This window comes from Thermobia domestica, chromosome 10 (genome assembly GCF_964235325.1).
Source record: "Thermobia domestica chromosome 10, izTheDome1.hap1.1, whole genome shotgun sequence".
NCBI classification, from domain to species: domain Eukaryota; kingdom Metazoa; phylum Arthropoda; class Insecta; order Zygentoma; family Lepismatidae; genus Thermobia; species Thermobia domestica.
The window spans coordinates 209,387,675-209,409,025 of NC_137463.1; the positions used below are offsets into that span (position 1 = coordinate 209,387,675).

Genomic DNA, 21,351 nt, shown 5'->3' on the forward strand with positions numbered 1-21,351 from the left:
CATAATGTAAATATGTTGAAGAAAAATTGTTTGAAATATTTTTTCGAAATTCATAGTTTATTTTCGATGTTTTATATTATTATCAGCATCAACCACTAACTAAATGATTTTTTGTGTTATAGAGAAGCGATACAAAATCTGTTTTATCAATTTAAAGCAGAATTTTCAAAAAAGCCCAAAATTTCCCAAGCAAAAAAGCAAAGCAGAAAAAACCGAGTTTTTTTCCAAAAAAGCCGGTTTTTTTCCGAGCCCTTGCATCTCTAGTTCTGAGATTTAGTTCAGCGTCAAATACAGGCGGGTAGTTGATTTTTTCACCCAGTCTATTGTTTGCGTTACTTTTGATTAAACAGCTCTTGCTAACAAAAATAGAATTCATCACACATTTCAATGTCCTGAAAGCACTATTTTAATAAAAACATATACCCTAAGAAAAATAGACTTTCAGAATAAATATTTTCTTAATATGCACTTCACATTTTTAAAGGAAAAAATGGGTGAATTTTCACCTGTCACAGTTTTCTCAAATGCACCTTTTCTCGCAGTCAAAAAAAAAAAAAAAAAAAAAAAAAGTATTTGAATCTACGTCGAAAGAAATAAAATACACACAATGAAAACTTACTGAAATATTTGTTTCAGTTTTATAAACGTTTTAAGTAAAGCATAAAAGTCTTATTATTAGCGATCAGACAAATGATGACTAATGTTTTTGTCCTGAAAGTGCGATTTTAGTTCATGTATGTTTTGAATAGGTTCCCTTTCACTTTATTTACCAAAAAATAAATAAATATCCGTGAGTACCATAAATATACCTATCTTAAAATATAATTAGTAGCTTCAAATAAAGTAAGTGATACTAGAGGAAAAAGTAAACATAAAATCTGGGTGAATTTTCATCCAGTCTAGTATTAGAAGACAAAAAAAAAAAAAAAAAAAAAGTAATCTAGGGTTAAATACGTTTTTGATACTAGTTGAAATCTGAGTCATTTCTAAGTCAAACAATTAATGGTACCACATAATGTCTGTTAACGTATTGTTTAGGGGTATCACATATCACTTTTCAGTTCATTTTTTATATTAGTATTCAATTTTTGAAATATATTAGAACTGTATGTATTAAGGAAGAGAAAAGGAGAAAATCTTACGTAAGTAAAAAGGAGAACCATAAGAGGAGATCACTACTACATGACTGAAGTCCACCGTATGAAGAGCAAAAATAAACATCCAAGATTATCTATGGTACACAGATTAGAACTTTTACCCTACGTAAATTTTCTGCTCTGGTTGAATTACTTTCTTGAATGAAGGAAGAATGTTATAGTTTGATGTAGAAATAACTTTATTAAAACTTTGTACAGTTAAACATGCCATAAATGTTTTTTCATGTTAAGTGTAAAAAACATGTTTGTTTATCTCCAGTAAAACAATGAAACCACTTGCATTCCTCAAATAATTAACAAAGTTTATATGAAGATAAACTTAGTGTAATACTGAGATTTTTGGCTTTCTCGTCCTAAATTGTTTTGCTGTGGATGTAGTTTTCATCACCATTGTTAACATATACATTTAATGTTAAAACTGAAAGCTCTTCAGGAATCTTACAAGAATGCATTGGTTTGGTACGCAGTGTCAAACCTATAACGAGTGGCATATATCTGATGATAATTTCATTGTTGATATTGCCTTTCATTTTCCCCCTTTGGCAAAGTGTTTTGCTAAGACTTTAACGGCTTCCCATGTTTCTTGACCTGTGGATTCAATCAGTGATGCTGGAAGAACAAATCCATGTCTGCCTGTGTCAGGAAGTTCTATGGTATACGCGTACTTGATTCCAGCAACACCTTTCGCCCAATCATCAGAACCTCCTACGGAAAGAGAAAAAGTAAAAGTTTTTTTTTTTTTTGGTAGAAGTAAATGAAATTACAAGGGTTATTTATAAGTCTTGCAATATTCTAGTACACAACATATCTGTATTAATTACAGTACAACGAAAGCAGGTTAAGATTCAAAGTATAACCTTATGTGTTGGATTGTCTACATTCACCTTCCTCTTAGTTCCTCAATGCCACGTCGAGGTGAGGTGAGGTACTTTTGAGTTTAACGTCCCGTTCAACACCGAGGCTATATGAGACGTGGACCTACTTGTTAACTTGGAATCCGAACCATATGAGCTCCTACTGGGAATCGAACCCGAACCACGAAGGAGCACAATGCCACGTTGATACTACGTCTTGTCCTTAGAGCCGAAGAAGTGAGTCCCTGGTGTTTCCACCCCATCCTAGTTGGTGAAATATCGTGATTTCAGGAAGTGTACCATGGACCAAAGCAGGTGGTAATCCTAAGGGGAAAGATCAAGACTATATACTGGTTGTGGCATCAGTTCGGTGACATCAAGTTCCTGAATGTTTTGTTGACTTTTCAAGCCAAGTGTGGTTTTGCGTTCATGAACATTCGGGCCGCCGTCTTTAAATCCGGTAATTCATTTCTGTACTATTTCATTGATCATAATGTTTTCTCTATAAACTTCAGTAATCTGGTGATGAATTTCAGCCTCTTCCACGTCTTTACCACTAAGAAAATGAATCACAATGGGAATTTCACAGTCAGCGGAGGCATTTTAACAACTCACAAACAAACATAAATAAGGTCGAATGATTTCGTAATGGGATTTGTAGTTTGCCAACAGACATAGGTACACAGAGTGCACGCGCGTGATACTGACCGCAGCGCTGCAGCTTCCGAATTTCAAAACTGTACTTCCGTAGAAAATACGCCTTATATATATATATATATATATATATATATATATATATATATATATATATATATATATATATTAAGAGGTGATTCCTCACATCAAAATAAGAGAAAAAGTTAATATGGACCTATGGCGAAAAGTGCATAATGTCAGAGCTAGGGCTTTCCAAAATCGCGAAAAAAGCTAAATTTCAAGACGCCTTATTTCGAATTCAAGAGACTGTGGATGGCGGTCCTTATCAGCGTAAAGGAAGTCAGGCATACACAATCCAAAAGTGCATATTTCATCAGTTGTCAATAGATGTAAAGGTTATTTCCTAAAGGGTGTAATTCTCAGATATGTTTTCAATAGAAATGAAATCTTTGAGTTTTACGTCCCACTTTTATGCCGGCAAGGCTAAAGGAGACGATGAAGATGAGAGATGAGTGAAATGGTAGAATGAAGAAAGTGGGATTAAACGGGAGAACCCCGAGAAAATCCACGCACACTGTGTTTGTCCAGCACAAAGTTCACTTGCCGGGGGCTGGGATCGAACCCGGGACCCCAAGCACCAGAGGTGAACGCTCCACCACTGAGCACCGCGGCCCTATGTTTTCAATAGAGTTTGAGATATTTCAGAGGGTCCAAAGTAGACAGGAGGTAAACCTTGACAACAATGGACATCCAATTCTTCGGAGGGAAGGCGAAAAACCGGAAGTATATCTTTGTGTTCGGAATGACGTGTGATGATATGTATTTTGTCATGGAATATTTCACGTTTTCTTCACTTATAATCGTGAAAGAAAACATCGCACCATGCATTTTTCCGAGTACGAGAGAGCATGCTGCTGACGATCCTAAACACTTCCGACATCACGCTAAAGGATTCCGTATTCATTGCTATCAAGGCTTATCATATGCCTACTTTAAACGAATCATAAAGTCAGAGCACTTCTCATAATTCGATTGATGGCATGTTTGGGAATTTCACCCCGCAGGGAATAATCCGTACACCCATTGAACATTAATGAAATATGCATTTTTGGATTGCGTATGCGTGACTTCCTTTACGCTGATAAGGACCATCATCCACAGTCTCTCGAATTCGAAATAGGTTCTCTTGAAATTTGGCTTTTTCGCGATTTTGGACAGCCCTAGCTCTGAAACAATGCATTTCCCCCCATAGTTTCATATGAACCTTTTCTCTTAATTTGATGTGAGGAATCACCTTTTAAAGTTTGTCGGTATAGTTCATTAACACCCTGTATACCTGTATATATATATATATATATATATATATATATATATATATATATATATATATATATATATATATATATATATATATATATATATATATATATATCCAATCGATATTTGAAATTACAGGGTGGGGGGAATGAAACAAACATCAACTTAAGATCAAAGATGAACTGTTAAACCTAAGTATATGAACTTATATTGATAAACATCTGTTAAAATTAATGAGGGAACATTTCCCTCCTCAATTTGGAAACTCAATGATGATAGTCTGTTATTTTCAATTTCTTCAGAAGTATGGTTTGCCATTACTCCTTTTTTATATTTACCCTGAGAGAGTTTATAGGCGTCTGACTGGGAGACAAAGAGAATCTCTTCAAGAACTACTTGATGAATTTTGGCCAGGATGTAAACGGTCAACAGTTAGGAATCAAGTTCATGATGAAATTGATAGTCGAACCAGGAGTGATAGAAATTATTATTTTCCGGTTTTAATATTTATCACTACACAGCAAAAACAGTAGTAGATAGTGAAAAGCTGTTTTCTGCAATCGAGGAAGCCTCCCAAGTATACGTATTATTTCCATCCTTAACTCTCTACTAAAACTGCAAAAGATAGAAATCCTGTACTTCAAGTTTCAATATTGATTTACATAGAGCAAAAACTTACATGCGATAGAGACAAGTGGAGTGCAGTCAAGGTAAATTGTTGAGAAGTGATGTACTATTAGTAGTAGTACTTTAAAATTAGGGAAGAAAATCCCTACAGGAAACTTGGTTCTCCAGGTTGTTGGTTGACCTCAGGTTTGCTGACGTTTGTGAAAGCAATTACCAAATCAAATATAGCTCGAGAAAGGAATGAGTGAGTAAAAGGCTAGTGCGTACCCCAAAAGTGACGCGCGGACAGATTGCCTTAAGATCATGAGAAGTGAGCAAGGGTTACCCCTACCTGGTCTTGCTTCTTTACCATCTTCCATTTCCTTAACAATAGATAGAAGATGGTAAAGAAGCAAGTCCAGAAACGGGCAGATTAGAACAGGAACGTGGAACGTCAGGACCTTTTTAGCTAGGAAGTACGAGTTGGAAACGTTGCCAAGAAGAAGGGTAAGCAAAACATGCATCCAAGAAACTAAATGGAAGAGTTTAAGACTAAAGGAAATAGGAAATGGATAGAAGTTTATATACACGGGGCTCAACAACAGAAAGAATAGCGTTATAATTGTCTTGGATAAGAATGTGAAGGAGAAATTAATGCGCGTTAAGATAATAAGCGATAGAATTATGATAAAGTTAAGTCAAGCTCTTGCTGAGAGAAAAGAAACCTAGATTATAGTCAGAGTCACAAGTTGGGTGTAATGAGTAGAGAAAGTAGGATTTTAGATGGAGGTACATAATACTTAGCAGAATTGCTCATTGCATGAGATACTTATCTTAGCAGGGGATTTAAATGGGCATGTAGGACAATCAAGATCAGAGTATTAAAGAATATATGGATGATATGATATAGAAATAAGGAAGGTGAGAACATACTACAAGTGGAATAACCATACGATCTTATTACACCTTATTACATTTACAAGGGTTGTTCCATAAGTTTTGCACAAATAATTGTAATAGTTGTAATATGATTATGAAATTTTAGAAGAACATACATTGATCCTTTGGCTACAAGACCATGTCACTCAATGTAAAGTCCATCTGCTGTAACACATCTCGTCCGACGTTCTTTCCATGCTTTGAATGCACTTTGGTAAAATTTCACACAAGAAATCAGGGACTTGCCACTGTCGAATGTTTTCTCTCGCAGGTGGGCTTTTAGATGACCAAACAAGAAGAAATCCGAAGGATCCAAATTCGGACTTTAGAGAGGTTGAAAGATGACTGCCCATCACATTTTCATGACTCTTTGATGTGTCATCATGACTGTGTGAGGTTTGGCATTATCATGATGAAGTTTGATTACCTTACTTTCAGCTCTGGGTTCTTGAACTGGAGAGCACATCGTACCTTATCGAGTGACAAACAATAACGCTCCTTTTTAATTGTGGTGCCATGTTCCAAGAAGTCTATGAAAATGAGACCGCACAGTCCAGGAAAAAAAAGAGTCCATAATTTTCTGGCCTGATCTGGAAAGTCTAGATTTTTAAACCGTTGCAACCAACGTTGGATACTGGTGCGATCCAGTGTGTGATCGCTATAAACCGGAAACAACTTTCTATGAATTGATTTAACGGGAATTCCATTACCGATCTGTCGGGCTCTGATGTCTATTACAGTATCCATTGTGGTTTACCTGTAAACAATAGGAAACAATAATCATTACCATTTGAAATCAAAGGATCGAGGTATGTTCACCTAAAATTTCATCGTCATATTGCAACTAACAAAATCTGTGCAAAACTTCTTGAACGGTCTTTGTATAAGAGTGGCACCTTAAGTTCTCAGATCAACTTCATCTTGTGGAGGAGACAAAACCTACGTGATGCAAAGAAAGGACTGCATATACCAGCTAAGAGTCCAACGGAGCAACATCTAATAGTATCCGATATTTGTACCAAGGAAAAAGTAGGCAGAACACAAAATGTTCTTGTTCGAATGAAGTGGAAGAAACTACATGGGATAAGTACTGAAAAGATTCGAAAGGGAATGAGCACATCACATGTACTGCAAATGAAGGAACAAGAGGTGCACGTGGAAGAGGAGTGGGCCAGATCATCAGTAGCACTCAGGGAAACAACATGAGGAGTTGTGGGAGAAACAAAAGGAAGATGGCTCATTGATAAAGAAATGTGGCAATGAAATAAAGAAGTTCAAGCAACTGAGAAGGAGGAAAAGAAACGATACAAAAAAGGCAATCAACAGACCTGAAGGATTACAAGAAGCGAAAAGAAATGCCAGGAAAGCAGTTAGTGTAGCAAAAGTAAGGCTTTGATAATTACAACAACCTGAAAACAAAAAAGGAAGAAAAGATTATTTACAAGCTTTCGAAGGTAAGGGGGAGGCAAAAGAAAGATATTTCACGTGTACGGTGCATCAAAAATAAAAACAACGAGGTTCTGACAAGCGAGAAGATAAAGAACGATGGAAGGAGTAATTCCAGAAACTTCTCAATGAAGAAAACTCGAGGGAAACTTGTGAAAATCTAACCACGAATTAGAGACTGGATCGGCCTATGACCATGGTAGAGGTAGAAAATGCTATGAAAAAGATGAAAGGTGATAAAACTCCAGAACCGGATGATTTTCCTTTCGAAATATTGAAAAGTTTAGGTAAAGAATGATTGCAGTGGTTTACTTGACTTTTTAATAGGATATTGGAAACATGAAATGTGCCAAAAGAGCTGAGAAGCAGCTACATTGTACCGGTTTTTAAAAAGAAAGATTTCCAAGAATGAGGCAACTACAGGGAATAAAACTTATGAGTCACAGTGAAGTCCTGGGAAAGAGTGATAGAAGCAGGATTGAGGGGAGAAGCCGAAGTAATAGAACCAATTTGGTTTCATACCAGAACGCTCGACAACGGATGCAATACTTGCACTTAAAATGCTAATGGAAAAGTACAGGAGATACTAGAAGGGCTTTCGTATCATTTCTTTGACTTACGTAGAGAAAAGTATTGATAAAAATATCACGGAATCTTATTTAGTGAGCACTGAAGAAAAAGTGTGTTCCAAACACACACATCTGTATAATACAAGATGTGTATGATGGATCTAGGATAGGCATGAGGAGAGCGTGTGAAATAACAGAAGAGTTCAGAGTTAAAGTGGAACTTCTTCAGGGGTCTAGTCTTAGCCCATATCTTTTCGCAGTTGTAATGGACGAGCTTACAAAGGATATCCAAGAGTTAGCACCTTGGAATATTCTATTTGCGGACAACATTGCGCTGGTGAGTGAAACCAAGGCAGCACTGAAAGAAAAAGTAGATAGCTAGAGACGAGCATTGAAGACCAAAAGGCTTAGAATTAGTAAAACCAAGGCAGAATATTTACGTTTCCCATTCAGCAAAAAAGTAAAAGAAAATAAAAGAATACGACTGGATGAAGAATTACATGATAATGACAAGTACACTTAAGAACTTGGGATTAATATCACAGCAAAATGCAGGAATACAAGATGTGAACAACAGCATTAACAGCAATTGGAACAAAATGGAGAGAAGCGGAAGAAGTATTGTGTGACTGTAGGGTACCAATACATCTTAAGGAAAAGACAACACGAAATATTGCATGACGAAGAGAAAGGAACATAAGTTAAATCTTGTGGAGATCAAGATGCTTCAGTAGATGTGTGGAGTGATGCGAAAGGACAAAATTAAGAATGAAGTGATTGGATGAACAGTCAAGGTGAGACCAGTAGTGCAAGAAAGTAGATTTCAATAGTTTGGATATATAAGAAAAATACCTTTGGGATACGTAGGTCTGGATGCTATAGAACTGAGTGGAAAACGAGCGCGAGACCGACCAAAGTAGTGGGGAAATTGTGTGAAGAATGATAGCGTAGATAGGTATATAGAAGGTTGTCAAAAGATAGGAAATGCGAATTAAAAAAATGATGGGGATTATATAGAAGAATACAGCGAATGTAAATAATATGTAGCGGTTGTATTAAATAAAAGGCAATTTTCTTTTAGTTATTGATTTTCCCCTCGGATAATAGTATTTGAACGCTAATGACACAAATGTAGCATAACTCCTACTTTAAGCTTCATTTCCACATTTTATATAATCTCGATGAAAAATAAAATATAAATAAAACTTACCAGATGAGGCATAAATAAGCTCTGTGGCTGTTCCGAGGAGATAGTCTGTTCCGTGTACACTTTCAAGGGCTTCAACTGCCTTTTCTGCCAGAATATACAATTCGTAATAGTCGTCTGGTTTCGCATTAGTCCATCCCCATGGAATGAGCCACATCTGTGAGAATGAATGGAAAGTCAGGTAAAGTTTTATTTGATTTCTATGGCTAAGAATGAAATCTGCCATTGCTTTTGTTTCTGGTTCTGAGAAAGGGTGATTCCCAGCAAAATTTTCATCGCACGGATTACTGGAGGAGCCGGTTTCTTTCCAGTGGAAATCCCAGTTACGATTAGGATCTACTCCAGAGCATTGTTTCCAGAAGAATCCACTGTTGGTAGACTGTGAGGAACGCGTTTTTCTCCAGAGGCGATCGTTTGTGTGGGAGAATTCATATCCATCCGGATTAGCCATTGGCATCACATACCAATCAATATTATCTATTATCTCTGGGTGGGAGTCTCGAAATTCTACTAGTTGGAGTAAGATGTAGGTAACTGTTGCAGGAGAAATCCATTCTCTGGCATGAAGACCTGTAAGATTAAAAAAAAAAAAAAAAAGTAAAAATCAAATTCTCCAAATGCACAGCTAACTCTCTCCACTGTAAACTAATTAATTATTGTAACACAAGTGAATTGTCCTAATTCTTGTAAGACAAATGAATTATGTCATACTGTAGGCCTATAATTATTCATGGAGTTTTAAAATGAAAAATGAATAAAATTGCTTCGAGAAGATTTTTCGAATAATAGCCATCTTACTTCACAAGGAATTACCACATTTTTCTGAAAGAAATTATTGTCCCACATGTTAGTGAAATATTTTTTCACAAAATTACTAGAAATGCATTCGAGAAAATCGTCTGTGCAAAAGCCATGCCGATCAGTAAAACATTTCTGGATTTTTCTAAGAAACATATACCTTATTGTAGGTTTTGTATGAAATATTGATTTATGAGCGAATCACAGATATACCTTTTGGAGAAAATTGTGATTAAAAAACTCATCCAATAAGTGCTCTTTTTAGAATTTTCTGAGATAAAAAATAATAATACTGAAAGGTTATAAATGCTAAATGCAATTATTTAGTTGTGGAATATGAACAAAATCATTGTTGGCTTTTTGGGAAAATCTGTACAATTCTCCTCATTATTCCAATTTGTAAGTCTCACTTTCTGAATTTTTTCAAAAGAAAACCTTGCATATTTTGTAATTGTGTGAAAAGATGTAGTTTTTACAAAAATCATAACATATCATCAAGAACAGTAAGTTATTCTCTTGGATTGTTTTGGTAAAACAAATAGATATTGTAAGGTTGTGATTATTATTATGTATTTATTTATTTTATTTTATTTTTTTTTTACATTAAATATTAACAACATACACATCACAATTTTGGATTTTTCGTTATCTATACTTAATTTTGGATATAGTGTAAATGCAAAAATACGACTTTCCTTGAGCAGTGTCATAAAAATCTTAAATTTAAATTTGATCTGCATACATGGAACGATTGTCCTATGGTCTGTAACATATAAAGACACATAGAAAACAGTTTTTCTTCGTACAAACTACAAAACTTGTAAATTGGTTGAAATCTTATATTCTACGATTTATTTCAATTAGAATACTTATTTCTGCCTTACCGACACTCTAAAGTAAATGTTAAAAGATAAATTTTGTCTCACTCTATCAGTGAAATATTTTCTATGCTTAGGAATATAAACTATGGGACAAGAATAAATGACCAGAAACACCATTAGTATTAATAGCATTTTTGGTCGTTTATTCTTGTCCCGTACTTTTATTAAGGTAAATTAGCTTGATCTGTGCTTACTGAGAGTTAATATTTAGTCTCTAAATCGTAAAAATTCTTTAACTGACTCATTTTACTACACCGTTAGCTATTAAAGTGTAAATGCCAGATTTAGAATTAAAATTTTGAGCCCATCGTCAGCATGCTGTTTCTCCAGTACGGTGAGCGTACCCTGTGACTTCATCTCCGAAAAATACTGATGCAAAATATCCAGATGCAAAACATTTCATATTTTCGATAACAGTGCGATTTTCGATTAGGATTAGATTTATGGTCTTAAGTCTTCGTCACGTAGGAGGAATGACAACCACTGGGCGATCACACTGCTCGAGGAATTACGGAGGAAAAAGGGGAAGGAAGCGGTCTAGGATCATTATATTAGGTACCATTCCGTCATTTACGTGGTGTGAATGAGGAAAAACCTTACTTAGGATGGCTGACCTGAAAAGAGCTTTTACACTTTTTCGACCGAGCGTCCCACCGGGAATCGAACCCGGAACCAGAGTGTGATTTACGAATACCTAACAACCAGCTTAACATATTTCGTCAATCCTACATGCCATTGAGACACCAGGCGTCCTTATATGATCTGGAAAATCGCTGAAAATCAATTTGTAAAATTTTTATACTTAAATTTATAAAATAAAAGAAAGAAAACTTAAGTATGATAGCAAGCTTGGGCGCTTTACGACAAATATTTCAATTCTGCGTAAAACTTACCACCATCAATCCATATGGCAGGTTTATTGTAGCCTCCTGTTGATATTTTAAGCACTTTTAAATCACGGCCTTCACTCGACTTTCCTATTATCAACGTTTGGCAAATATCAGAATACGTATTTGATAGGTAGTCAATGTAGCTTTCAATATCTGAAATCAAAATATAAATTAGTTTGATATATTATGGCCAGTGATTTACAGATAGTGATCAGAAAAATGGAAACACCTGTAGTTGGCAACACGTCAGATGTATGGGTTAGTAGTGGTGTCGTGGCGCACGCAGCGCCGGACCGCTGGTGGTGGTGTCTTAGGTCGGTCTCCATACCACGTCAGACGCAGTAGAACAGCAGTGTCTAGTGGCTGCAGCAGACGGAGGTAGTGTAAAATGGGAGACCTCTCAGATTTTCAAAGAGGGGAAATTGTTGGTGCGCGGTTATGTGGAGTGAGTGTGACGGCAGTGGCTACTGTGTTAGGTGTGTCGCGTGGGATAGTGTCGAAAGTGATGACGGCCTACACAGCACATGAGAAAACCACATCGGGGAAGCGGAACAGTGGGCGGAAGAAAATCATGAGTGACAGGTCACGCCGAGCATTAAAGAGCATTGTCACGCAGAACAGTCGTGCCACTGCGAAGCAAAAACTCAATCAGCACCTCTCCCATCCTGTTTCGACAATCACAGTCCGCCGCGAATTACATGACATGAGCTTACGGGGTCGTGTTGCACGGGCCAAACCGCTCATCAGGGACCATAACGCTTTCGCACGCCGCAAATGGTGCCGCGACCATGCAACTTGGACCGTTGAAGACTGGAAACGTGTGATATGGTCGGATGAGTCATCCTTCACCCTATTCCCAACCACGGGCCGTGTTTATGTGTGTAGAACGCCCAAAGAAGCTTATGATCTGCAGTGTCTCCGCCCAACTGTGAAACATGGCGGCGGCTCGGTGATGCTGTGGGCCGCCATATCATGGTTTTCATTGGGTCCTGTGGTCACACTTAGCGGACGAATCACTGCCAACGATTATGTCGCAATTTTAGGAGACCACTTGCATCCTATGGTCCGGATGTTGTTCCCGGACAATGACGCCATCTTCCAGGATGATAATGCACCCATTCACACAGCTGGCGTTGTTGCAGCGTGGTTTGAGGAACATCGGGATGAAGTTTAACACCTCCCCTGGCCCGCCCAATCCCCAGATCTCAACATAATTAAACATCTGTGGTCCATCTTGGAAACACGACTCCGGCGACGATTTCCACCTCCATCCTCTCTCACAGAACTGGCCGATGCCCTGCATGAGGACTGGTGTAAAATTCCACTTGCTCCCATTCACGACCTCTATGCCTCCACCCCACGTTGCATCAAGGCTGTTCTGAAGGCGAAAGGTGGCCCGACACCATATTAATCTGGTAAGCTGCAATTTCGTTCAGGTGTTTCCATTTTTCTGATTACCATCTGTATTTGTGGATTTTGTAGAAAGGGGGAAATATTTATAAACAATTGCTACTAAAACATGAAGTTGAATTATTGTACTTTAAAACAGATTATGTAGCCTATGAAAGGGGGAAAATATCTTTCCAGGCTGGGAAGACTGAATTAAACTTAGAGACAGGGAAGTTAAGACTTAGAAGGGGGGAAATTCCCAGGCTTCCCTGGCTACAAATAAATCCCTGATTATGGCAGAGAAATACTTTGGTTACCCCTATCCACATATTCTTTAAAAACAATCAGAGGAGATGGTTAGCACCATATCTCAGCTTAAGATATCTATGTTATTGGAAATCTACCCTTTCGGGTGTTGCAGACTTTGAATGACTATGGGCGTCCATATCGATACTTGATGCCTCTTCTTAGAATTGGATCGCAATGTCGTCAGTGTGAAACCTAGCATTATACACACATTCAAAATTATTCAACAATCGTAATGAATGAAATATTTTTTACAAGCGACAGCTTTGCATAATCACTTCTATGGAATAGGAAATCAAACAGGTTAGGGGTTGACTGCTACATTTATTTTCAAAGGTGAAATAAATAGGAAATCTTTAATTTAAAGAAATCAAGTAGTTTAATAGAATACTACATACGGCTCACTTTCTTATGTATTTTCTAGCACCGAAAACAGGTGATCAAGAGTTTGGGACACCCTTACAATGTTTAAGCGTAGTTCCGGCTAGGGATGCGCACGAGACGAGTCGAGACAGGCTTTTCCTGACAAAATTTGGGTCGAGACACGGCTCTTCCAATAGAGAAATATACATTTTTCGAGTCGAGACATCACTTTTAGAGCACATTTTCGAGATGAGACAGTCACAAATCTGGTCTCGTGCGCATACCTAGTTCCGGCACATCACTTTTCTGTCTGCTACACTGGATTAAATATGCATTTGTCAAATGTTAATAAGAGTGTAGAAAGCTACTGTTGTGATCAATTTTTACACGATTTTTGAATCGTTTTCGTTGTAGATGGCCAGGGATGCCCGCAGCATTTTTCCAAGGGGGAGAGGGACAACACACAAACGAGTTGTAAATACACCTTGTTGCACACGTGTACACAATACATAATATAAAATAACAGTTATTTACGCACATAACCTTATTAACTATAGTAAATAAATATATTAATGCAGGATTTAATATAAATATATATTAAGTAGTATAGTATGTGAGTAAGCATATCAGTATGTCTTGACATGTTCTTACAAGAACTGAACACCCTTCGAAAATCCCGGGGGCGCAACTGCCCATGTTGACCCCCTCTGCGGTGGCCATATTCATGCCACGCGATACATTAAGTACTATGGTACTTCGCTGAATGTACTGAATATGCAGTCTTTGTTGAGCTACAAAGATCCGAATGCTGCATATTTCTATCGTTCACTCGTCTTGAATGAAGACGGCGAATTTTACGTTAAATATGGTGATGCCCTATCTATTTTCGTTGTACGTATTCGTGTGCGTATGAACATTTTGCTGGATTGTGCGGCATAGGCATGATTTATTTATTTAACTTTTGCAAATTCCAATTACATTCTACTTAGATCAGATATGTTTGAACACTATGCAATAATATAAATATTGAAAAAGAAGGAAAAAATAAAATTAAAATAAAACTGAAATATTCATATTATTTACGGAAATGTAACTTTTCAATACTTTCACTTTTCACTTTGCCTTAAAAAGAAATGAAAATAAAATTTAAAAAATCTCAATATTAACAAGAGCCTCATGTACTCATTTAAATATTAAACACTTCATTAAATTAATTATAAAACATTTCACATTTTAAAATCTGTTTTAATTTCTTCTTGTATTTACAATATGTTCACTAAAATTTAAATCTGTCTTTAATTGTCTTCATTCGTAGTCTTATGAATGGAGAATTTCTATAGGTTTTCGTTCTGGCTACCTTGCAACAAAATAATACCTTACTTCTTAAATAATTTTGTTTTACACTAAAAGCAATTCTATTAACAAGGAACTGTTTAGTTTTATTCCGTTTATGACTTTAAAAAGAAGTAGTTGTTCAAAATACTCTTTCATGTTAGTTAACGATGTAAAGCTAAACTCCATCCATAGTGCAACATTTTCAGAGGCAGACATAATATACTTTTTAAAATATAAATTGCCCTATGCATAGTCGTTTTCAATTTTTTGAGAGTTTGACTAACGTGTGACGCTAACTTCCGTATTTAGAAACACAGTAGTTAACATATATATATAAGCCAATCTTGACTCTCACGCAGGATTGTTCAAATACATGAGGAGAAGCCAATATAAAAGAGAACAGGTCTGATTTACCTCGATTTATCCTAATCTGTTTGTTTGGATAATCGTTGTTAACTTCACGAACGTGTTTCTAAACACAGGTGTTAGCGTCATGCGTTAGTCAAACCCTTAACACAACACACACACACAAAAAAAGCGTTTCATGGGGCCAAATATTCTTAAAAATTTCTTTAGAATTTATTCGGGCTGTTCCTGGAGAGATTTCTGATATGGCTTCCACATAGAAAGTAATGTTCTATTTTTGATCTTAGCATAGCATTGTAGATCACAATAATAGTAGGGTATAGGCCCTATATAAGTTATGGAAATATTTTCAACTTCTATTTATAATTATAAATCCCAATCGTTTACAGACAACTTTCATAATATTATGTATGTGATCATGGAACGAGAAATTAAAATTCATTATAATTTTCGATCTCTCATTGAATATATTCTTAATATGATGTTACCTTTAATTACATACATGCATCTACCATTATCTGCTTTACTTATGTCTTAAATAGTAATACTTACTTAAATTCAATGGGAGGTCATTATCTACACTCCAATTGTATATAGCAATTATATACCTTGTAGCAGTAATATATCTTCGTGACTATTAATCACTCTATATAAAAGAAATCCTGATTGACTGACTGATCTACACCCAGGCCAAAACGCTTAAGATAGAAACTTGAAATTTGGACAGGACATAGGATTTGTGTATAAGCTCTCACTAAGGAAATATATTTGGAAATTGCATGGGGAAGGGGGAGAAAGAGGGTTGGCAATTATTATCTTAAAATGTCCATATCTCACAATTTCTGAAGGTTAGGGACATGAAATTTTGTATTTGAACTTTTTTAAAAATAATTAGACACTTTTTTTAAAATTTAGATATTTGCCTTAGAAGGGGGAAAAAAAGGTGGGGTTACAATCGTCATCATTGGATAGCTATGTCTCAAAAGTCATTCAGGTTAGAGATATGAAATTCGATATTTAGAGGGGCCGCGGTGGCTCAGTGGTAGAGCGTTCACCTCTGGTGCTTGGGGTCCCGGGTTGCATCCCAGCCCCAGCCAAGTGAGCTTTGTGGTGGACAAACACCGTGTACGTGGGTTTTCTCGGGGTTCTCCCGTTTCCTCCCACTTTCTTCATTCCACCATTTCATTTATTACTCATCATCGCCGTCTCCTTTAGCCTAACCGGCATAATCGTGGGACGTAAAACTCAAAGATTTCATTTTTTTCGAATTTAGATTTTTCTTTCAAAATAATTAAAGAAATGTTTAAGCGGTTTTGGATATTTTTCCTACAAAGGAAGTATATAGGCAGGTAGAAAACAAGAGTACGGGTTGCTATTGTGAAAATAAGATGGTCATATCTCAAAACCCGTGAAGGTTAGAGACTGAAATTTGGTATTTAGATTTTTCATTTAAAATAATTAAAGACGTGTTTAGCGTTTTTTTTTTTAAATATATTTTCCATCCAAGGGAAGAGAAAAAGAGTCGGGGTTGCAATTGTTGCAATAAGATGGCCATATTTCCAAAGCTCTTAATCGGGGATCGCAATGGCTCAGTAGTAGAGCGCATAGCTCTGGTGTGGTGTCCCTGGTTCGTTCTGCAGCCAAGTAAGTTTGTGGTGGACAACATAGTGTCCGTAGGTTTTCTTGGGGTACTCCCTTTTCCTCCCACATTCGCATCCCACAAATTCTTCCATCATCATTCACTTGCCTTAATCATCCGTCTTCCTTAGCATAAAGGGCATAATTGTGGGACGTTAAACTGAAATATTTCATTTCGAAATCCCTTAAGGGTGGAGGAATGAAAAATTGTTTTAATTTAAAATAATTTTCGACGTTTCTCAGCTCTTCCTTTAACGTTTCCCTCAGAAGGAATAAGTTCCCTTTAAAAATAGTATGGCTATTTCTCGAAATCCTTTAACAGTAGAGACATGTTAATTAAAGTTGTGTTTCAGCTTTTTCTGGATTCCTTTAGAAAGGAAGGAAAAAGGCGAGAAGAAAAAGGTTGGGGCTGCAATTGCTATAATAAGTTAGTTATATCTCAAAATTCTTAATATTAGAGATACATTAAGAATATGAGAGGTGGAAGGTCGTAGGCCTAACAAATGTGGGAGTCGGGGTGCGAAGTGTTCAGCTAGCCAAAGGTAAGTTTCTTTATTTATATTGATACTACCAAATTGAACAATTTGATGATACAATTTGAACTTTTAATTTTAGTCGGTAGGTCGTTTATAAATAAGGGAAAACAACGGTCCCAAATTTAATCTTTGAGGAACTCTCGAGTTTACAACATATTTATAAAGCTATGCATCCTTGTATACTTTACATTATTAAGATACTACAAGATTTAATATTTGACTAGACATACCACAGCTAGATAGTTTTTGGTGTAAGATGTTATGGCAAATTTTATCGAATGGTTAATTTATGCTCTGTTCACTTCGCTTTGGTAGATATACGCTGGACTGTTCTCAAAAATATAGCGTACATCTTCCTTCGTATATATATGTTCTTTTGTAAATTTATGGTGGGTATACGCTGGACTATATTATGTGGGTATGCGCCGTATACTCATGTGTATAAGCTCAATTACATTCCTGTTCGTTTATTGATTTATTTATACATATTTCTGAGTATTACCGGCATCTATGGGCATAAGTCCGTTACGTATGAGAGATGATGTCCATCATCGAGCACACTATCCAGAAAAGGGAGGTATAGGAAAGGAGAAAAGCGGCCTGGGAACTGTGTGTTAGAAACCATCCTATCATTTACTTGGTGTGAATGAAAAAAAACTTCACTCGTCACTCAGAATGACTGACTTGAAAAAGCTGTTACTACTTTTCGAGCGAGTGTCCCCACCGGGAACCAAACCCGGGGCCGTTCTCACCAAAGACGAGAGCGTTAGCGACCACTCAACGCGGGACAACACATTTCTGTTCGTAACATACATAGGAAGTAATGGGATTTTCGGCTTACCCTGTACTATACTAAATGAACATTAGAAAAGAAAAGCTGTTTGGCTATAAAAGCATATTTTTCTGTTATTTGTTCTTAACATATGCCTTACCTTTATATCGATGATATCGCTTCCATGTCAGTCTGTGTCCTCCTCTGTTTTCCCATTCCTGCCCTTCAGGGTCTAAAAGTGGGTTTTCTGCATCAATTACAGTCTTTATTGGAATTATATAAATAAACAAATACATATATTAGTTAAATAAGTTATACAAATTAAAACATATTATATGCAATGAATACTAGAATTTTTAAAATTTATTCAACAGCAAATACAAGAGACATATTCAATTCTGTTAATTTTGTTTCTAAAAAATATAGTAAACATTCTGAAATTCAACCAAATCATATTTGTTTTCAGATGACAATTTAGTGGTTTGTTAATTTGAAGGTTTTTCATTTCTTTCTGGTTGTTTGTTTTAAAATTGTCTATTGATAACACTATGTAACATACATTTTGTCCTTGAAGTCTAATTGTTATTTTCTATTAGCTTGTGTTGAAAGAAGACAGAAATGCTATATTATTTTGAATAAACTTTGCTTTTGTGACGTATAGGACGAAATATGTGTTTAAAATTAACTACGAACTATTTAATTTCTGAGATATTTGAAGTTCGTTTTCAGATTACTTTCCCATCCCATCTGGCAACATTACGTGGCTCACATATGGCTGTCTTATGTTGCAATACCACGAATTTGGAGGGAAACAACTGACCAAAGTACCAGCTGATATTTCTGCATAGTGGACACGTCGAAACGACAAAGGGGCAAAAATGCACCTAAAGTAATACATTTATCCTGACATTCTTTCGTCGATGGCCTCAGTCCGTCGATGGTTCCACACAGCCTTCTGTATTCTGTTCCGTCTTTCTTCGAGAAACCAAAGAGCTCTGAAGAACATGATTCGTTAGACACTGATGATAAAGATATGAGAGATGTGGCCTACGCGTGTGATTTTCCGCCAGCTGAAAAGTACTAGCCAAATCAGGAAGATCTTAGATTTGATCAGAGATCTTGGTCTCACTAAAACCAATGGTGAGCTTTTAACTTCAAGACTGAAACAGTGGAATTTAGTTGACGGGTCCGTAAATGAATCGTTTCAGAGGTCACGTCATAAGCCTTTTTCGCGTTTTTTGACAATGAAAGATGGGCTTTGTTTCTGTAACAATGTCATCGATTTTTTCGAGTCAACCCCTGTAACTCTCATGAGTGGCGGCTTTTTATTGATAGTTCCTCTAAGAATTTGAAAACAGTGCTTCTCCACAAAAGAAGCAAGTATCCGTTTCTTCCTTAGCTCACTCTGTACAACTGAAAGAGAAATAAAACAGTGTGAAGATCCTACAGGTCCGGTGTTATGAAAAGTATCAATAGGAGGTTATAGGAAGTTATCTCAATCCTAATGGGTCATCAAGGTTGTTTTACAAAGTTCTCATACTATCTTTGCCTCTGGGATAGTAGACACTGATGCGTATTACTGCAAGAAGGACTGCAACTACGGACAGAATTTTTGGTGGGAGAGGAAAATGTGAAAGTTGAGCTACTGGTAGATCCTCGAAAGGTACTAATGCCCCTATTGCATATCAAGTGAGAGTTAATTAAACGGTTTGTCATTAAGAGTCCGCAGTATTCACATATTTAAAAGGCATGTTTCCCCAACTGTCAAATGCAAAGATGACAGCCAGAGTTTTCACAGGCCCACAAGTAATAAAAGATTGTTCAATGTGAAACATTTCTTCAAATACCGGTACATTCTATTTCTTCTTGAAGGGATGCTTGGAAAAGTTGTGTAGCAGTGATTCACGGATTTCTTGGCAATCATAAAGCTGAAAATTATAGCTTATAGACAATCTGGTGGAAAGCTATGGTAAAATGGGATGTAGGATGTCACTCAAAATTCATGTTCTATATTCACATCTGGAAATATTTAAGGAAAACATGGGAGCGTATTCCGAAGAGCATGGGGAACTCTTCCATGAGGACATTTTAAACTTCAAACGCTGGTATCAGGGATAGTACAATGAAAACATGATGGGGGGTTATATCTGGTCCTTGATTCATGAAAGTGATATATTATATTGTCAATGTAGAAAATGTACATCCTTTTCTAAATGATTGTGTTCAAGCTATAAAAAGGTTTTCTTTTATAACGTTTATTGGAACGCAATAAAATACGGTTTTCGTGCAAGCCACTGTCAGCTACAATAGTTCTTACTGTAAATGAAGCTTAAATGGTTCAATCTGTTTGAAAATCATATATACAATACACTTGTGAAGAAAACCTGTTTCATTCTGCTGTTTAAAAATTATCATTTTTTATTTTCTATTTACATAATAAATTTTGAATTTTGAACAAGGATTGCAAAATATTTTCTTCATACATCTAAAAATATATTGCAATCAAAGTTGGCGGAAGAATTACTTATACAACATAAATATTTTCTAAGGTTGAGATCTTTTGGCTACCTATGTACTCTAGAAGGCCTCAAGATCTGATATTTTTGTTTTTGTACGGAAATTTTCCAAAAATCCCGAAATTTCCCTTTTAAAATACACAAGGTACGCGTATGCGTGATACTATTTGAAAGCCTGTTTTATTCTAAAGGAAAAGACCATGATTATCGGATGAATAGTGGTGAAGTAGTAGCTACTTAACTAAAATTCGTGTGAAATACAGGAATTTAAACAGGTTAAAAAGACAATAATCCAACGTATTGACTACAAAACCAAAGTTTGAAGTATATAAAAGCCAAATTTCCATAATGTTCGGACACTCTAAATTGGAAAATAACAATATCATCCCAAGGACAAAACAAAACTTAAATTTTGTTACATTGTGTAATTGAACTGAATATGAGTTTAGCGTCCTGTTCAGTAGCAAGGCTATATGAATCACATCAAAATCAAGTCTTTCAGTTTTACGTCCCACGATATGTGGGATATGCTTAACGAGATGGTGATGAAGAATATAAATATGGTGGAATGAAGAAAGTGAGAGGAAATGGGAGAACTCCAGAAAACCCACGCAAAGCTGTTTGTCCACCACAAAGACCACTTGGTTGCAGCTGGGATCGAATAAGAAACACCACGCACCAGAGGTGAACGATCTACCACTGTTCCCCCCGCTCCCTCTGCGATGCTATATGAAAAGTGGCATACAGTTTAATGTAATATCCGAACCACATGTTCTCTCACGGGTAAAATCAAAGCAGTGTCTCCCGCA

The 21,351-nt window shown here is 36.4% G+C and overlaps 1 protein-coding gene across 1 annotated transcript in view; it reads right to left on the reverse strand.

Annotated features, from left to right (window-relative positions):
• Positions 1 to 1,216: 1,216 nt before the first annotated feature.
• Positions 1,217 to 21,351, reverse strand: part of LOC145661756 (carboxypeptidase B-like) — a 36,365-nt gene continuing 16,230 nt past the window's right edge. Inside the window, exons 2-5 of the mRNA XM_081727091.1 lie at positions 18,187 to 18,289; positions 11,325 to 11,474; positions 8,756 to 9,322; positions 1,217 to 1,862 (exon numbers count right to left, since the gene is read on the reverse strand). Of these exons, the coding sequence (XP_081583217.1) occupies positions 1,684 to 1,862; positions 8,756 to 9,322; positions 11,325 to 11,474; positions 18,187 to 18,289 (999 nt within the window). The 3' untranslated portion in view covers positions 1,217 to 1,683. The remainder of the gene's footprint in view (positions 1,863 to 8,755; positions 9,323 to 11,324; positions 11,475 to 18,186; positions 18,290 to 21,351) is intronic.